The sequence below is a fragment of the Oncorhynchus tshawytscha genome, unplaced genomic scaffold, assembly GCF_018296145.1.
Source record: "Oncorhynchus tshawytscha isolate Ot180627B unplaced genomic scaffold, Otsh_v2.0 Un_scaffold_1828_pilon_pilon, whole genome shotgun sequence".
Classification (NCBI taxonomy): domain Eukaryota; kingdom Metazoa; phylum Chordata; class Actinopteri; order Salmoniformes; family Salmonidae; genus Oncorhynchus; species Oncorhynchus tshawytscha.
In genome coordinates this window covers 190,361-207,112 of record NW_024609577.1, presented here as the reverse complement: position 1 = coordinate 207,112, position 16,752 = coordinate 190,361, and the positions used below count along the sequence as shown (strand labels likewise).

The 16,752-nt window shown below is 47.5% G+C and overlaps 1 protein-coding gene across 1 annotated transcript in view; it reads left to right on the top strand.

Annotated features, from left to right (window-relative positions):
• Positions 1-1,079: 1,079 nt before the first annotated feature.
• The window catches only part of LOC112241932 (protein Wnt-5b-like), a 40,287-nt gene continuing 24,614 nt past the window's right edge, over positions 1,080-16,752 (top strand). Inside the window, exons 1-3 of the mRNA XM_042316026.1 lie at positions 1,080-1,537; positions 2,203-2,450; positions 6,919-7,211. Of these exons, the coding sequence (XP_042171960.1) occupies positions 1,407-1,537; positions 2,203-2,450; positions 6,919-7,211 (672 nt within the window). The 5' untranslated portion in view covers positions 1,080-1,406. The remainder of the gene's footprint in view (positions 1,538-2,202; positions 2,451-6,918; positions 7,212-16,752) is intronic.

Here is a 16,752-nt window from a genome sequence, read left to right as displayed (position 1 = left end):
TATATAGCCTCCACATTGACTCGGTACCGGTAGCCCCATACTGTATATAGCCTCCACATTGACTCGGTACCGGTAGCCCCATACTGTATATAGCCTCCACATTGACTCGGTACCGGTACCCCCGTACTGTATATAGCCTCCACATTGACTCGGTACCGGTAGCCCCATACTGTATATAGCCTCCACATTGACTCGGTACGGGTAGCCCCGTACTGTATATAGCCTCCACATTGACTCGGTACCAGTAGCCCCATACTGTATATAGCCTCCACATTGACTCGGTACGGGTAGCCCCGTACTGTATATAGCCTCCACATTGACTCGGTACCGGTAGCCCCATACTGTATATAGCCTCCACATTGACTCGGTACCGGTAGCCCCATACTGTATATAGCCTCCACATTGACTCGGTACGGGTAGCCCCATACTGTATATAGCCTCCACATTGACTCGGTACCGGTAGCCCCATACTGTATATAGCCTCCACATTGACTCGGTACCGGTAGCCCCATACTGTATATAGCCTCCACATTGACTCGGTACCGGTAGCCCCGTACTGTAAATAGCCTCGTTATTGTTACTTTATTCTGTTGCTTTTTTATTCCTTTAATTTGTTTCCTAAATGTTTTCTTAAACATTCTTTTTAAAACTGCATCGTTGGTTAAGGGCTTGTAATTTCACGGTAAACACATGTTGTATTCGGAGCATGTGACAAATACAATTTGATTTGACATGAACCGTGTTCCCCGCGGGCGTCCGTCCCTCCCCTTGCCCGTAAAACAAGGGGAGAAGAGGGGGGGGGGGGAGTGAGGGATGGGATGAGGAGAAGAGGGGATGGGAGGGGTGGGATGAGGAAAGGCAGTCAGTGTTTAGAATGTAAACTTACAACGTAGATCAGATCGAGGTAAGGAATGAACACTTGTTCAAATGTTTTCATAAATAGTCGTGTATTTTTAATCTTCTGGGAAATACCAGTATGAGACATGCATCTTATCGGATCAACAACATTAACCAACGTCATCTAAACTTTTCATGGACTGTGTTTTTAATTGAACTTTAGTCCTCATCAGAACGCACATCTGATGTCTCCTTACTAAACGCATCTTAGCCTATAGATCCTAATGCGTAAAATCAGCTTTTCTTCCTTGTACACATTTTACGCACGACTGGGAATTCGGATTAGGCGTTCCGAACAGAGTTTAGACAAAGCTACAAGTCAATAAAGTCATGGGGACAATGCGCAGGACACCTTATCTCCACGGAATCGGATATTGACTCTTGGTTGTCTCGGCATCGTCATCTCTGTGAACCCAGAACCCCCCCGCAGCGGATTACAGAGGTTGTTTTTTGATCCGTCTTTTTCACAGAGGGCCACTTCTTCCCGGTTTTGGTGTTTGTTGGCGGTGATGGTGGCGCAAGGGGTCATGGAGACCAGGACCAGCCGGAGACCGCGCAGCAGCGCCCAGCAACACTTACTGCTGGCGGTCGCTCTCATAGCATGCAGCTCGCAACTACTGGTGGACGCGAACTCCTGGTTGTAAGTTGAACTTTTTCTTATGTCAAATTAACTCTGTACAGTTTCTATATCGCTGCGTACTTAGTTCATGCGCAGTTGATCCATTCATTTACAGATGGTGGGTTTTGTTATTGGGGTTTGAGAGAGCGTCCGTGTGTTGTTTTGTGTTGTGGTGTCGTGTGTTCTGTTGTGTCGTGGAGGAGACCAGTGGAAGAACAAATGTGGTGACTTTGTCACAATATTTACCCATGCTACGCACAAATGGCCAAGCTGTTTGTGGAACGGGGGCAACAGGAGAACTCCGCAGAGTGGAACACCGCATCTTGACCTTGTGCGGAGAGCTGCCAAACGTTCCACTCTGATGGAGAACATTCCGATCATATTCCTCATCATTTGACATCGCTACAGCACATCATTATTTCATTACCGATGCGATATTTACCTGTGTTTATTTACACAGTAGAATAGACTATATATGTTTTCCTTTATGTTTATTATTTGGGGATTTAATTCACGCATATTTTCCATTATTACCAATTGTACCGCTTTATATGACATATTGAAACGGCGAATCTTTGACTGAAGCCATATCGGCTCAAATGCCTCTTCCACACACTATAATACACGTTTATTCTCTCAACACTGTATATAACTACCCACCTCCTATTTCCCATCCGTGCATGCAGGTCGTTAGCGATGAACCCTATCCAGAGACCGGAGATGTACATCATCGGGGCCCAGCCTCTGTGCAGCCAGCTGACGGGACTCTCCCAGGGGCAGAGGAAGCTGTGCCAGCTCTACCAGGACCATATGGTCTACATTGGCGAGGGAGCCAAGACGGGCATCAATGAATGTCAATACCAGTTCAGACAGCGGCGGTGGAACTGTAGCACCGTGGATAATGCATCCGTGTTCGGACGCGTCATGCAGATAGGTGAGCCAGTCACATGGTGGGATTGGGATATAGGCTAGCTCTGGTTCAGGGCGTTAGTGACCATTTATCTCACTAACGGTTAGTTAATAAGGAACGTGCACGAATGCGCTGGACCAGAGCTAATGAGTGATAGGCCGATGCGGCGGTAGGTGACGTTTATGTTTACATTTTGAATTCCCATTGTAAACGTAGAATTAGTGCACTTTAGAGGCAACGCGGATAACTGTCCTGTATTCTTGAACGTGCTTTTGTATCACTTCAACTATTAGATAGTGGAACCTTATAACAAACTTAATGTTTCCAAATAAAAAATCGTTGCGCTTAATTGTCAGTCAGATTTCTCTCGACAATTGAGTGTTAGTTCCGTTCTGTAGTTAGAGGAGGTGTAGGCTAGAGATGGTGGTGCCCAGTAGCCCATAGCTTCTCTATTCTCCCTCTGATGCAGTATCCCCCTCCGACGGCCAGTCAGGCCGGAGGACCGATCCCCTCCCTCTCCCTCGCCGTTCCCAAAACAGCAAAGGAGTTGTTTGCAGTCAATCGCGAGAGTTTTATTGAGGTGTTAGCCTGCTATTGTCCACGGCCTCCTTTTGAAATGCAATCAAGGGGTGACACGGACTCGGCAGATCCGGGCTGCTATTTGAAGTATCGGTTCTATGGGCCAATAAAAGTCCTCGTCTTTATCGCGCGCTCCGGCTCCTGTCGCCTGGCTCACATGTAACCTACACATTCTGTTTTTAAGAGAACTCATAATTACAACTTTTTGACACGTGACGTTTCTGATATAACAGTGCCAGGAATCAGGATAGCCAGTCTTAAATGCGGAGTTGCGGTTTACATGGAATAAAAACATATATATGTTTATCATACTGACAGACATTGGCATTGTAAACTGATGCCCTCTTTCTTGGTTGGCCAAAGTGGCATCACAGGCGAATTACTTCCAAAGATATGTCAATATAGGCTATGACTACATATATATATTAAATATCAAACTCACGAATTATTTAAGCATTTCCAAATCATAAAACGTCAACAGAATATATTTTTCATTGTTTACGTCCCCCAAAACCCATTTGGAGAGAGAGAGAGAGAGAGAGAGAGAGAGAGAGAGAGAGAGAGAGAGAGAGAGAGAGAGAGAGAGAGAGAGAGAGAGACAGAGAGAGAGAGAGAGAGAGAGAGAGAGAGAGAGAGAGAGAGAGAGAGAGTGCCAGCTGCCAAGGTTACGTTTATTTGCTTGTATAGAGAGTCCTAGGCCCACCAAGGCTACGATGCTGAAGTATGTGAAACCTTGAGATCTGCATTCCAGATGGTATGTCCATCCAATGGAAAACCTGTCAGGTAACACCCAATGATTTATATATACACTAGATGTCACGTAGGGGGCGTTGTGTTGAAGCTGCAGTGCCTCCATCTTGGAACTCCCCCAGTTGTAATTTTTTTTAATTTTGGAATCTATAGAAATTAATTTATTAATGTATACATTCGTTTTTTCCACATCAATTATTTTACAGACACATTAAAGCATACTTGTAAATTATATTATGTGAGCTAAACATACAATATTGAACACACACAGAATGGTGTATAGGTATACAAGACAGGTATACAATTCTTATCTAAACATAAAAGAGCAGACAGGAACAACAAGACCCAGAGTTCTGGGTACAAAACAAATAATACAAAACACGACATACAAAACCAGTTGATATATAGGGATACTAATGTTACTTAAATACATGTTATTTTGCCCTTAAAATGTTTGATTAAAATACTGCCGAACTCCATTCGTTCCTATGGAGGACTGATCCTACTGGGGAGGGGCAATATGGCTGACCGGTGGTTTCAAAGCCTCTCAATGGCCAATACATAGCATTGACAATCCAGGGTTTAAATACATCATTGGTAACACCTGCACAGCAGATGGGGGGAGAGAGAGAGATTTTCCCATGCCAATAAGCCCTTTGAATTGAATTGAGAGAGACAGAGAGAGAGTGTGAGAGAGAGAGAGTGAGAGAGAGAGAGAGAGAGAGAGAGAGAGAGAGAGAGACCCCACAGAAACAGACCCCACAGAGCCCAAGGACAGCAACACAATTAGACCCAACCAAATCATGAGAAAATAAAAAGATAATTACTTGACACATTGGAAAGAATTAACAAAAAAACAGAGCAAACTAGAATGCTATTTGGCCCTAAACAGAGAGAACATAGTGGCAGAATACCTGACCACTGTGACTGACCCAAACTTAAGGAAAGCTTGGACTATGTACAGACTCAGTGAGCATAGCCTTGCTATTGAGAAAGGCCACCGTAGGTAGACATGGCTCTCAAGAGGAGACAGGCTATGTGCTCACTGCCCACAAAATGAGGTGGAAACTGAGATGCACTTCCTAACCTCCTGACAAATGTATATTAGAGACACATATCTCCCTCAGATTACACAGATCCACAAAGAATTTGAAAACAATCGCGATTTTAATAAACTCCCATATCTACTGTGTGACATCACAGCAGCAAGATCTGTGACCTGTTGCCACGAGAAAAGGTCAACCAGTGAAGAACAAACACCATTGTAAATACAACCCATATTTACGTTTATTTATTTTCCCTTTTGTACTTTAACTATTTGCACATCGTTACGACACTGTATATATATATAATATGACATTTGAAATATCTTTATTCTTTTGGAACTTCTGTGAGTGTAATGTTCACTGTTTATTTTTATTGTTTATTTCACTTTTGTATATTATCTACCTCACTTGCTTTGGCAATGTTAACACATGTTTCCCATGCCAATAAAGCCCTTGAATTGAATTGATGAGAGAGAGAGAGAGAGAGAGAGAGAGAGAGAGAGAGAGAAGAAGAGAGAAGGAGATACAGAGCGAGAGAGAGAGAGAGAGACAGAGAGAGAGAAGAGAGAGAGAGAGACAGAGAAGAAGAGAGAGACAGAGAGAGAGAAAGAAGGGAGATACAGAGAGAGAGAGAGAGAGAGGAGAGAAGAGAAGGGAGATACAGAGTTAGAGAAGAGAAAATGAGAGAGAAAGATACAGAGCGAACTCCAAGAGAGAGAGAGAGAGAGAAGGAGATACAGAGCTGAGAGAGAGGAGAAGAGAAGGGAGAGACAGAGAGAGAGAGAGAGAGAGAGAAGGGAGATACAGAGCGAGAGAGAGAAGAGAGAGAGAAGGGAGATACAGAGCGAGAGAGAGAGAGAGAAGAGAAGGGAGAGACAGAGACAGAGAGAGAGAGAGAAGAGAAGGGAGAGACAGAGACAGAGAGAGAACTTCTGAGAGTGGGAGATACAGAGCGAGAGAGAGAAGAGAGAGAGAAGGGAGATACAGAGCGAGAGAGAGAGAGAGAAGAGAAGGGAGAGACAGAGACAGAGAGAGAGAGAGAGAGAGAGAAGGGAGATACAGAGCGAGAGAGAGAAGAGAGAGAGAGAGAGAGAAGGGAGATACAGAGCGAGAGAGAGAGAGAAGAGAAGGGAGAGACAGAGACAGAGAGAGAGAGAAGGGAGATACAGAGCGAGAGAGAGAAGAGAGAGAGAGCAATAATATAAACCTCTCACCTTTTTGGCTGCAGTCAACCCTGGCAGCTCATGTCGTTGTCCGGCTACTCTCTGTCTCTCACATCTAGAATCTGTCCACAAGAGAAGTGCTTTTTTCTCTCCGTAGTTTATAAGATCTTGTAGAGTCCACTCTTCCCATGTCACAAATTATCTGTCAAAGGTCTGTAATACATTCAGAGTGGTTGTGTGTTTATCTAGTGTCTGGTAGCGGAAGACATTCACTAGCTAATTAAAACAGCCTGCCTCCTTGTTGTTTCCCCCCCCTCTCTCTCTCTCTCTCTCTCTGTCATCTCTCTCTCTCTCTCTCTCTCTGTCATCTCTCTCTCTCTCTCCTGTCATCTCTCTCTCTCTCTCTCTCAGTCATCCTACTCTCTCTCCATCCCTCTATGTGCTCCTATAGTCAGGCCAGCCAGGGCCCCCAGTTCCTTCATCTCCTGACGCCAGGCCCCATTGTCTATTGTCCCCTGTAGTCACACATCAATAACAGAGACCATGGTTAACTGGCCAGCTTAAAGCGCAAGCTAACCAAACCCAAGTGGCATTGTGTGTGTGTGTGTGTGTGTATGTGTGTGTGTGTGTGTGTGTGTGAGTGTGAGTGTGAGTGTGAGTGAGTGAGTGAATGAGTGAGTGAGTGAGTGAGTGTGTGAGTGAGTGAGTGAGTGAGTGAGTGAGTGTGTGAGTGAGTGAGTGAGTGAGTGAGTGAGTGAGTGAGTGAGTGAGTGAGTGAGTGAGTGAGTGAGTGAGTGAGTGAGTGAGTGAGTGAGTGAGTGAGTGAGTGTGTGGAGGTGTGAAGAACAAGAAAGTTGAAGAACATCTTGGACCTTCTACCATTGTATGCTAACCACCTTGTGTGTGTTTTTCTCTGTGCGTGTGTGTGTGTTTGTGTGTATGTCCCTCCGACAGGCAGTAGGGAGACAGCCTTCACCTATGCCATCAGTGCAGCAGGCGTGGTGAACGCGGTGAGCAGGGCGTGTCGGGAAGGAGAACTCTCCACCTGCGGATGCAGCCGCGCCGCTCGACCCCGTGACCTACCGCGTGATTGGCTGTGGGGTGGCTGTGGCGACAACGTCAACTATGGCTACCGTTTCGCCCGGGAGTTTGTGGACGCGCGGGAGAGAGAAAAGAACTACCCTCGAGGCTCCATAGAACACACTAGAACATTGATGAACCTACAGAACAACGAAGCAGGGAGACAGGTGAGGAACTGGGATGTACACACACACACACACACACACACACACACACACACACACACACACACACACACACACACACACACACATGGTGTGGACTACATATATGTTATTGTTATTAGTCTCTGTTCATGGTGTGGACTACATATATGTTGTTATTAGTCTCTGTTCATGGTGTGGACTACATACATGTTGTTGTTAGTTATACACCACCGTTCAAAAGTTTGGGGTCACTTAAAAGAAAAGCACGTTTTCTGTCCATTAAAATATCATTAAATTGATCAGAAATACAGTGTAGACATTGTTCATGTTGTAAATGACTATTGTAGCTGGAAACGGCTCATTTTTAATGTAATATCTACATAGGTGTACAGAGACCCATTATCAGCAACCATCACTCCTGTGTTCCAACGGCACGTTGTGTTAGCTAATCCAAGTTTATAATTTTAAAAGGCTAATTGATCATTAGAAAACAATTTTGCAATTATGTTAGCACAGCTGAAAACTGTTGTTCTGATTAAAGAAGCAATAAAACTGGCATTTTTAAAACTAGTTTAGTATCTGGAGCATCAGCATTTGTGGGTTCGATTACAGGCTCAAAATGGCCAGAAACAAAGACCTTTCTTCAGAAACCCATCAGTCCATACTTGTTCTGAGAAATGAAGGCTATTCCATGCAATAAATTGCCAAGAAACTGAATATCTTGTACAATGCTGTGTAGTACTCCCTTCACAGAACAGAGCAAACTGGCTCTAACCAGAATAGAAAGAGGAGTGGGAGATCCCGGGGCACAACTGAGCAAGAGGACAAGTACAGTAGAGTGTCTAGTTTGAGAAACAGTCCTCAACTGGCAGTTTCATTAAATAGTACGCGCAAAACACCAGTCTCAACGTCAACAGTGAAGAGGCGACTCTGGGATGCTGGCCTTCTAGGCAGAGTTCCTCTGTCCAGTCTCAACGTCAACAGTGAAGAGGCGACTCCGGGATGCTGGCCTTCTAGGCAGAGTTCCTCTGTCCAGTCTCAACGTCAACAGTGAAGAGGCGACTCCGGGATGCTGGCCTTCTAGGCAGAGTTCCTCTGTCCAGTCTCAACGTCAACAGTGAAGAGGCGACTCCGGGATGCTGGCCTTCTAGGCAGAGTTCCTCTGTCCAGTCTCAACGTCAACAGTGAAGAGGCGACTCCGGGATGCTGGCCTTCTAGGCAGAGTTCCTCTGTCCAGCCTCAACGTCAACAGTGAAGAGGCGACTCCGGGATGCTGGCCTTCTAGGCAGAGTTCCTCTGTCCAGTCTCAACGTCAACAGTGAAGAGGCGACTCCGGGATGCTGGCCTTCTAGGCAGAGTTCCTCTGTCCAGCCTCAACGTCAACAGTGAAGAGGCGACTCCGGGATGCTGGCCTTCTAGTCAGAGTTCCTCTGTCCAGTCTCAACGTCAACAGTGAAGAGGCGACTCCGGGATGCTGGCCTTCTAGGCAGAGTTCCTCTGTCCTGTGTCTGTGTTCTTTTGCCCATCTTAATCTTTAATTTTTTTGGCCAGTCTGAGATATGGCCTTTTCTTTGTAACTCTGCCTAGAAGGCCAGCATCCCGGAGTCGCCTCTTCACTGTTGACGTTGAGGCTGGACAGAGGAACTCTGCCTAGAAGGCCAGCATCCCAGAGTCGCCTCTTCACTGTTGACGTTGAGGCTGGTGTTCTTCAGGTGCAGTCGAAAGATCATCAAGCTCTTTGATGAAACTGGCCCCATGAGGAGCGCTACAGGAAAGGAAGACCCAGAGTTACCTCTGCTGCAGAGGATATGTTCATTGTAGTTACCAGCCTCAGAAATTGCAGCCCAAATAAATGCTTCACAGAGTTCAAGTAACAGACACATCTCAACATCAACTGTTCAAAGGAGACTGCGTGAATCAGGTCTTCATGGTCAAATTGCTGCAAAGAAACAACTACTAAAGGACATCAATAAGAAGAAGAGACTTGCTTGGGCCAAGAAACACGAGCAATGGACATTCGACCGGTGGAATTCAGTAATTTGGTCGGATGAGTCCAAATTTTAGATTTTTGGTTCCAACCGCCATGTCTTTGTGAGACACAGACTAGGTGAACAGATGATCTCCTCAATGTGTGGTTCCCACCGTGAAGCATGGAGGAGGAGGTGTGATGTTGTGGGGTACTTTTCTAGTGACATTTGTGATTTATTTAGAATTCAAGGCACGCTTAACCAGCATGGCTACCACAGGATTCTGCACCGATATGCCATCCCATCTGGTTTGCGCTTAGTGGATTTGCGCTTATCATTTGTTTTTCAACTGGACAATGACCCAAAACATACCTCCAGGCTGTGGAAGGGCTATTTGACCATGAAGGAGCATGATGGAGTGCTGCATCAGATGACCTGGCCTCTATAATCACTTGATCTCAACCCAATTGAGATGGTTTGGGATGAGTTGGACTGCAGAGTGAAGGAAAAGCATCCAACAAGTGCTCAGCATATGTGGGAACTCCTTCAAGACTGTTGGAAAAGCATTCCAGGTGAAGCTGGTTGAGAGGATGCCAAGAGTGTGCAAAGCTGTCATCAAGGCAAAGGCTGGCTACTTTGAAGAATATCAAATACAAAATATATTTTGATTTATTTAACACTTTTGGTTACTACATGATTCCCATATGTGTTATTTCATAGTGTTGATGTCTTCACTAAAATTCTACAATGTAAAAATAATACAAATTAAGAAAACCCCTTGAATGAGGAGGTGTGTCCAAACTTTTGACTGGTCCTGTATGTGATGCGTACAGAACTATGTACTGTATATCCATCCAGGAATCCACAATGTTTGACTGACCGACATGGAGGGAGAGGCAGAGACAGAGAGAAAAGAAAGAGATAAAGAAACACTGTCTTTATTTGGACAGGAGGAGTTCCCAGAAACCCAAGAGTAGCTCCTAGACAAGAAGGAAGCACTCTCAGTGTCTTTTACAACATCCCCATGGTTTGAGACAGAGAGAGAGAGACAGAGAGAGAGAGAGAGAGAGAGAGAGAGAGAGAGAGAGAGAAACAGAGAGAGAGAGAGAGAGAGAGAGAGAGAGAGAGAGAGAAAACAGAGAGAGAGAAACAGAGAGAGAGAGAAACAGAGAGAGAAAGAGAGAGAGAGACAGAGAGAGAGAGAGAGAGAGAAAACAGAGAGAGAGAAACAGAGAGAGAGAGACAGAGAGAGAGAGACAGAGAGAGAGAGAGAGAGAGAGAAACAGAGAGAGAAACAGAGAGAGAAAGAAAGAGAGAGACAGAGAGAGAGAGAACGAGAGAGAGAGACAAAGAGAGAGAGAGAGAGAGATACATAGAGAGAGAGAAACAGAAAGAGAGAGGGAGAGAAAGGAAGGAAGAAAGAGAGAGAGAACTCCAAGGTTTGCTTAGCTTCCTAATTGTTGCTTTATTTTTGTGCAAGGTCAATGTGTGAATGAGATCCTAGGGGAAACCCAAAGCGCCGGCTAAACTAACAAACTAAACTCCAGAGGACTGCTCTAAAACTCAGTCCCACATGGTACCCTTTTCCCCCTCTCTCTGACTGGACAAAACATTAGGAACACCATCCTAATATTGGGTTGCACCCCCTTTTGCCTTCAGAACAGCCTCAATTCACGAACAGGCCATGGACTGTACAAGGTGTCTAAAGAGTTCCACAGGGAGGCTGGCCCATGTTGACTCCAGTGCTTCCTACAGTTGTGTCAAGTTGGCTGGATGTCCTTTGGGTGGTGGACCATTCTTGATACACACGGGGAAACTGTTGAGCGTGAAAAGCCCAGTAGCGTTGCAGTTCTTGACTCAAACCGGTGGTACTTACTACCACCGTAGAGTAGGGTAGGGGTAGGGTAGGGTAGAGATAGGTAGGGTAGAGGGTAGGGGGTAGGGTTGGGTAGGGTAGGGGTAGGGACAAGTAGGGTAGGGGTAGGGACAGGTAGGGTAGGGGGGTAGGGTAGGGAGTAGGGACAGGTAGGTTAGGTGGTAGGGTAGGGACAGGTAGAGGGTAGGGATAGGTAGGGGGCAGGGGGTAGGTACAGGTAGGGTAGAGGGTAGGGTAGGGAGTAGAGTAGGGACAGGTAGGGTGGGGATAGGTAGAGTAGAGGGTAAAGTAGGGGGTAGGATAGGGACAGGTAGGGGGTAGGGTAGAGACAGGTAGGGTAGGGGATAGGGTAGGGTAGGGGATAGAGTAGGGTAGGGTAGGGTCGGGGGTAGAGTAGGAGTAGGGTAGGTGAAAGAGTAGGGTAGGTGGTAGAGTAGGGTAGGGGTAGAGTAGGGTAGGGAGTAGAGTAGGGTAGGGGAAGAGTAGGGTAGGTGGTAGAGTAGGGTAGGGGTAGAGTAGGGTAGGGAGTAGAGGGTAGGGTAGGGGTGGAGTAGGGGAGGGGGTAGAGTAGGGTAGGGGGTAAAGTAGGGTAGGGGAGAGTATGGTAGGGGGTAGAGTTGGGTAGGGTGGGGGTAGTGTAGGGGGTAGGGTAGGGAGTAGAGTAGGGTAGGGGTAGGGTCAGGTAGGGGTAGAGTAGGGACAGGTAGTGTAGGGGGTAGGGTAGGGGGTAGGGATAGGTAGGGTGGGACAGGTAGGGACAGGTAGGGTAGGGACAGGTAGGGTAGGGGGAAGGGTAGGGAGAGGTAGGGAGAGGTAGGGTAGAGGGTAGGGTGTAGGGACAGGTAGGGTGGGTAGGGACAGGTAGGGTGGGACAGGTAGGGTGGGTAGGGACAGGTAGGGTAGGGGGTAGGGTAGGGAGAGGTAGGGTAGAGGGTAGGGTAGGGAGTAGAGTAGGGACAGGTAGGGTAGGGTAGTGTAGAGGGTAGGGGTAGGTAGGGTAGGGACAGGTAGGGGGTAGGGTAGGGAGTAGGGACAGGTAGGGTGGGTAGGGACAGGTATGGATTGGTAGGGAAAAGGAAGGGTAGAGTGTAGGGTAGGGAGTAGAGTAGGGACAGGTAGGGTAGGGATAGGTAGGGTTGAGGGTAGGGACAGGTAGGGGGTAGGGTAGGGACAGGTAGGGTAGGGAATAGGGTTGGGTAGGGTGTAGAGTAGGGTGGAGGGGTAGGGAGTAGAGTAGGGTAGGGTGGGGATGGGTAGGGTAGAGGGTAGGGGTAGAGTAGGGACAGGTAGGTTAGGGGTAGGGACAGGTAGGGTAGGGGGGGACAGGTAGGGTAGGGAGTAGGGACAGGTAGGGTAGGGACAGGTAGGGTAGGGGATAGGGTAGGGATAGGTAAGGTAGGGGGTAGGAACAGGTAGGGTAGAGGGTAGGGAGTAGAGTAGGGACAGGTAGGGTAGGGATAGGTAGGGTAGAGGGTAGGGTAGGGACAGGTAGGGTAGGGAGTAGGGACAGGTAGGGTAGGGGTAGGGTAGGGTCAAGTAGGGGGTAGGGTAGGGGATAGGGTAGGGTAGGGGGAGAGTAGGGTAGGCGGTAGGATTGGGTAGGGGGTAGAGTAGGGTAGGGGGAGAGTATGGTAGGGGGTAGAGTAGGGTAGGGTGGGGGTAGAGTAGGGGGTTGGGCAGGGAGTAGAGTAGGGTAGGGGGTAGAGTAGGGACAGGTAGTTTAGGGTTAGGGACAGGTAGGGTAGGGGTTAGGGACAGGTAGGGTAGAGGGTAGGGTAGGGTAGAGGGTAGGGTAGGGGTAGGGACAGGTAGGGTAGAGGGTAGGGTCGGGTAGGGGGTAGAGTAGGGTAGGGACAGGTAGAGTAGGGTAGGGTTAGATAGGGTAGAGGGTAGGGGTTGGGTAGGGTAGGGTAGGGACAGGTAGGGTAGGGAGTAGGGACAGGTAGGGTAGGGACAGGTAGGGTAGGGGGAGGGTAGGGAGAGGTAGGATAGGGGGTAGGGACAGGTAGAGTAGGGAGTAGGGACAGGTAGGGTAGGGGGTAGGGTAGGGACAGGTAGGATAGGGGGTAGGGTAGGGTAGGGAGTAGGGTCAGGTAGGGTAGAGGATGGGGGTAGGGAGATAGAGTAGGGGGAAGGTAGGGGGAAATAATTTATTGGGGGCACCCAAATGGCCTCTGCTCTGCTGCAGCCTGTAGTGTGTGTGTGTGTGTGTGTGTGTGTGTGTGTGTGTGTGTGTGTGTGTGTGTGTGTGTGTGTGTGTGTGTGTGTGTGTGTGTGTGTGTGTGTGTGTGTGTCAGTGGGGCTAACACCCTTGGAGTCTGGTGGGGTCGAAAGGTCACCGAACATTCCTCAGAGGTAATGGGGCCACTCACCCCGACCCACTGCCCGAATCCACAGCAAGTTATAGAGACTAAACCACTGCCCGAATCCACAGCAAGTTATAGAGACTAAACCACTGCCCGAATCCACAGCAAGTTATAGAAACTAAACCACTTCCCGAATCCACAGTTTGTTTTAGAGACTTAAACACTGCCTGAATCCCCAGTTAGAGACTTAACCACTGCCTGAATCCACAGTTAGAGACCTAATCACTGCCTGAATATAGAGACTTAACCACTGCCTGAATCCACAGTTCTTATAGAGACTTAACCACTGCCTGAATCCACAGTTAGAGACTTAACCACTGCCTGAATCCTTAACCACTGCCTGAATCCCAAGTTAGAGACTTAACCACTGCCTGAATAGACAGTTAGAGACCTAACCACTGCCTGAATCCACAGTTAGAGACTTAACCACTGCCTGAATCCCCAGTTAGAGACTTAACCACTGCCTGAATCCACAGTTAGACTTAACCACTGCCTGAATCCCCAGTTAGAGACTAAACCACTGCCTGGATCCCCAGTTAGAGACTTAACCACTGCCTGAATCCCCAGTTAGAGACTTAACCACTGCCTTAATCCACAGTTCGTTATAGAGACTTAACCACTGCCTGAATCCACAGTTAGAGACTTAACCACTGCCTGAATCCACAGTTAGAGACTTAACCACTGCCTGAATCCCCAGTTAGAGACTTAACCACTGCCTGAATCCCAAGTTAGAGACTTAACCACTGCCTGAATAGACAGTTAGAGACCTAACCACTGCCTGAATCCACAGTTAGAGACTTAACCACTGCCTGAATCCACAGTTAGAGACTTAACCACTGCCTGAATCCCCAGTTAGAGACTTAAACACTGCCTGAATCCCCAGTTAGAGACTTAACCACTGCCTGAATCCCCAGTTAGAGACTTAACCACTGCCTGAATCCACAGTTAGAGACTTAACCACTGCCTGAATCCCCAGTTAGAGACTTAACCACTGCCTGAATCCCCAGTTAGAGACTTAACCACTGCCTGAATAGAGCGTTAGAGACTTAACCACTGCCTGAATCCACAGTTAGTTATAGACACTTAACCACTGCCTGAATCCCCAGTTAGAGACTTAACCACTGCCTGAATCCCCAGTTAACCCACTGCCTGAATCCCCAGTTAATTAACCACTGCCTGAATCCCCAGTTAGAGACTTAACCACTGCCTGAATCCCCAGTTAGAGACTTAACCACTGCCTGAATCCCCAGACGTTAGAGACTTAACCACTGCCTGAATCCCAGTTAGTTAGAGACTTAACCACTGCCTGAATCCCCAGTTAGAGACTTAACCACTGCCTGAATCCCCAGTTAGAGACTTAACCACTGCCTGAATCCCCAGTTAGAGACTTAACCACTGCCTGAATCCCCAGTTAGAGACTTAACCACTGCCTGAATCCACAGTTAGACTTAACCACTGCCTGAATGCCCAGTTAGAGACTAAACCACTGCCTGGATCCCCAGTTAGAGACTTAACCACTGCCTGAATCCCCAGTTAGAGACTTAACCACTGCCTGAATCCCCAGTTAGAGACTTAACCACTGCCTGAATCCACAGTTAGAGACTTAACCACTGCCTGAATCCACAGTTAGAGACACTTAACCACTGCCTGAATCCCCAGTTAGAGACTTAACCACTGCCTGAATCCCCAGTTAGAGACTTAACCACTGCCTGAATCCCCAGTTAGAGACTTAACCACTGCCTGAATCCACAGTTAGACACTTAACCACTGCCTGAATCCCCAGTTAGAGACTTAACCACTGCCTGAATCCCCAGTTAGAGACTTAACCACTGCCTGAATCCCCAGTTAGAGACTTAACCACTGCCTGAATCCCCAGTTAGAGACTTAACCACTGCCTGAATAGAGAACTTAACCACTGCCTGAATCCACAGTTAGTTATAGACTTAACCACTGCCTGAATCCCCAGTTAGAGACTTAACCACTGCCTGAATCCCCAGTTAGAGACTTAACCACTGCCTGAATCCCCAGTTAGAGACTTAACCACTGCCTGAATCCCCAGTTAGAGACTTAACCACTGCCTGAATCCACAGTTAGAGACTTAACCACTGCCTGAATCCCCAGTTAGAGACTTAACCACTGCCTGAATCCCCAGTTAGAGACTTAACCACTGCCTGAATCCCCAGTTAGAGACTAAACCACTGCCTGGATCCCCAGTTAGAGACTTAACCACTGCCTGAATCCCCAGTTAGAGACTTTTGCCTTAATCCACAGTTAGTTATAGAGACTTAACCACTGCCTGAATCCACAGTTAGAGACTTAAACACTGCCTGAATCCACAGTTAGAGACTTAACCACTGCCTGAATCCCCAGTTAGAGACTTAACCACTGCCTGAATCCCCAGTTAGAGACTTAACCACTGCCTGAATCCCCAGTTAGAGACTTAACCACTGCCTGAATCCACAGTTAGTTATAGACACTTAACCACTGCCTGAATCCCCAGTTAGAGACTTAACCACTGCCTGAATCCCCAGTTAGAGACTTAACCACTGCCTGAATCCACAGTTAGAGACTTAACCACTGCCTGAATCCCCAGTTAGAGACTTAACCACTGCCTGAATCCCCAGTTAGAGACTTAACCACTGCCTGAATCCCCAGTTAGAGACTTAACCACTGCCTGCCTGCTTTATACTGAACCTGACATTTCATCTCCGTCTCTTTCTCCGCCCTCCGGAGTGACCTGAGGTTTTCAATCGAGCCGACGGAGGAGGAAGCACTGGTCTCAACCTGTCTCCCTGCCCACCCTCCCGGTCTAAGAACTGCTGATGTGTTTATGGAGGAGTCTGTCTCTGTGTGTCTGTGTGTTAAGCTAAAGAATACCTTCCAAAACAAACACAGCACTGTTGACATTCATCACCACAGAGAAAGACCCACAGAGCTCACAGAAAGACCCACAGAGCTCACAGAAAGACCCACAGAGCTCACAGAAAAGACTCACAGAGCTCACAGAAAGACTCACAGAGCTCACAGAAAGACTCACAGAGCTCACAGAAAGACTCACAGAGCTCACAGAAAGACTCACAGAGCTCACAGAAAGACCCACAGAGCTCACAGAAAGACCCACAGAGCTCACAGAAAGACCCACAGAGCTCAAAGACAGAGCTCACAGAAAGACTCACAGAGCTCACAGAAAGACCCACAGAGCTCACAGAAAGACTCACAGAGCTCACAGAAAGACTCACAGAGCTCACAGAAAGACTCACAGAGCTCACAGAAAGACTCACAGAGCTCACAGAAAGACTCACAGTTCAGAGGAGAAGCCAGGAGCATTATGGTCTTGACTGTCATTTCACCCT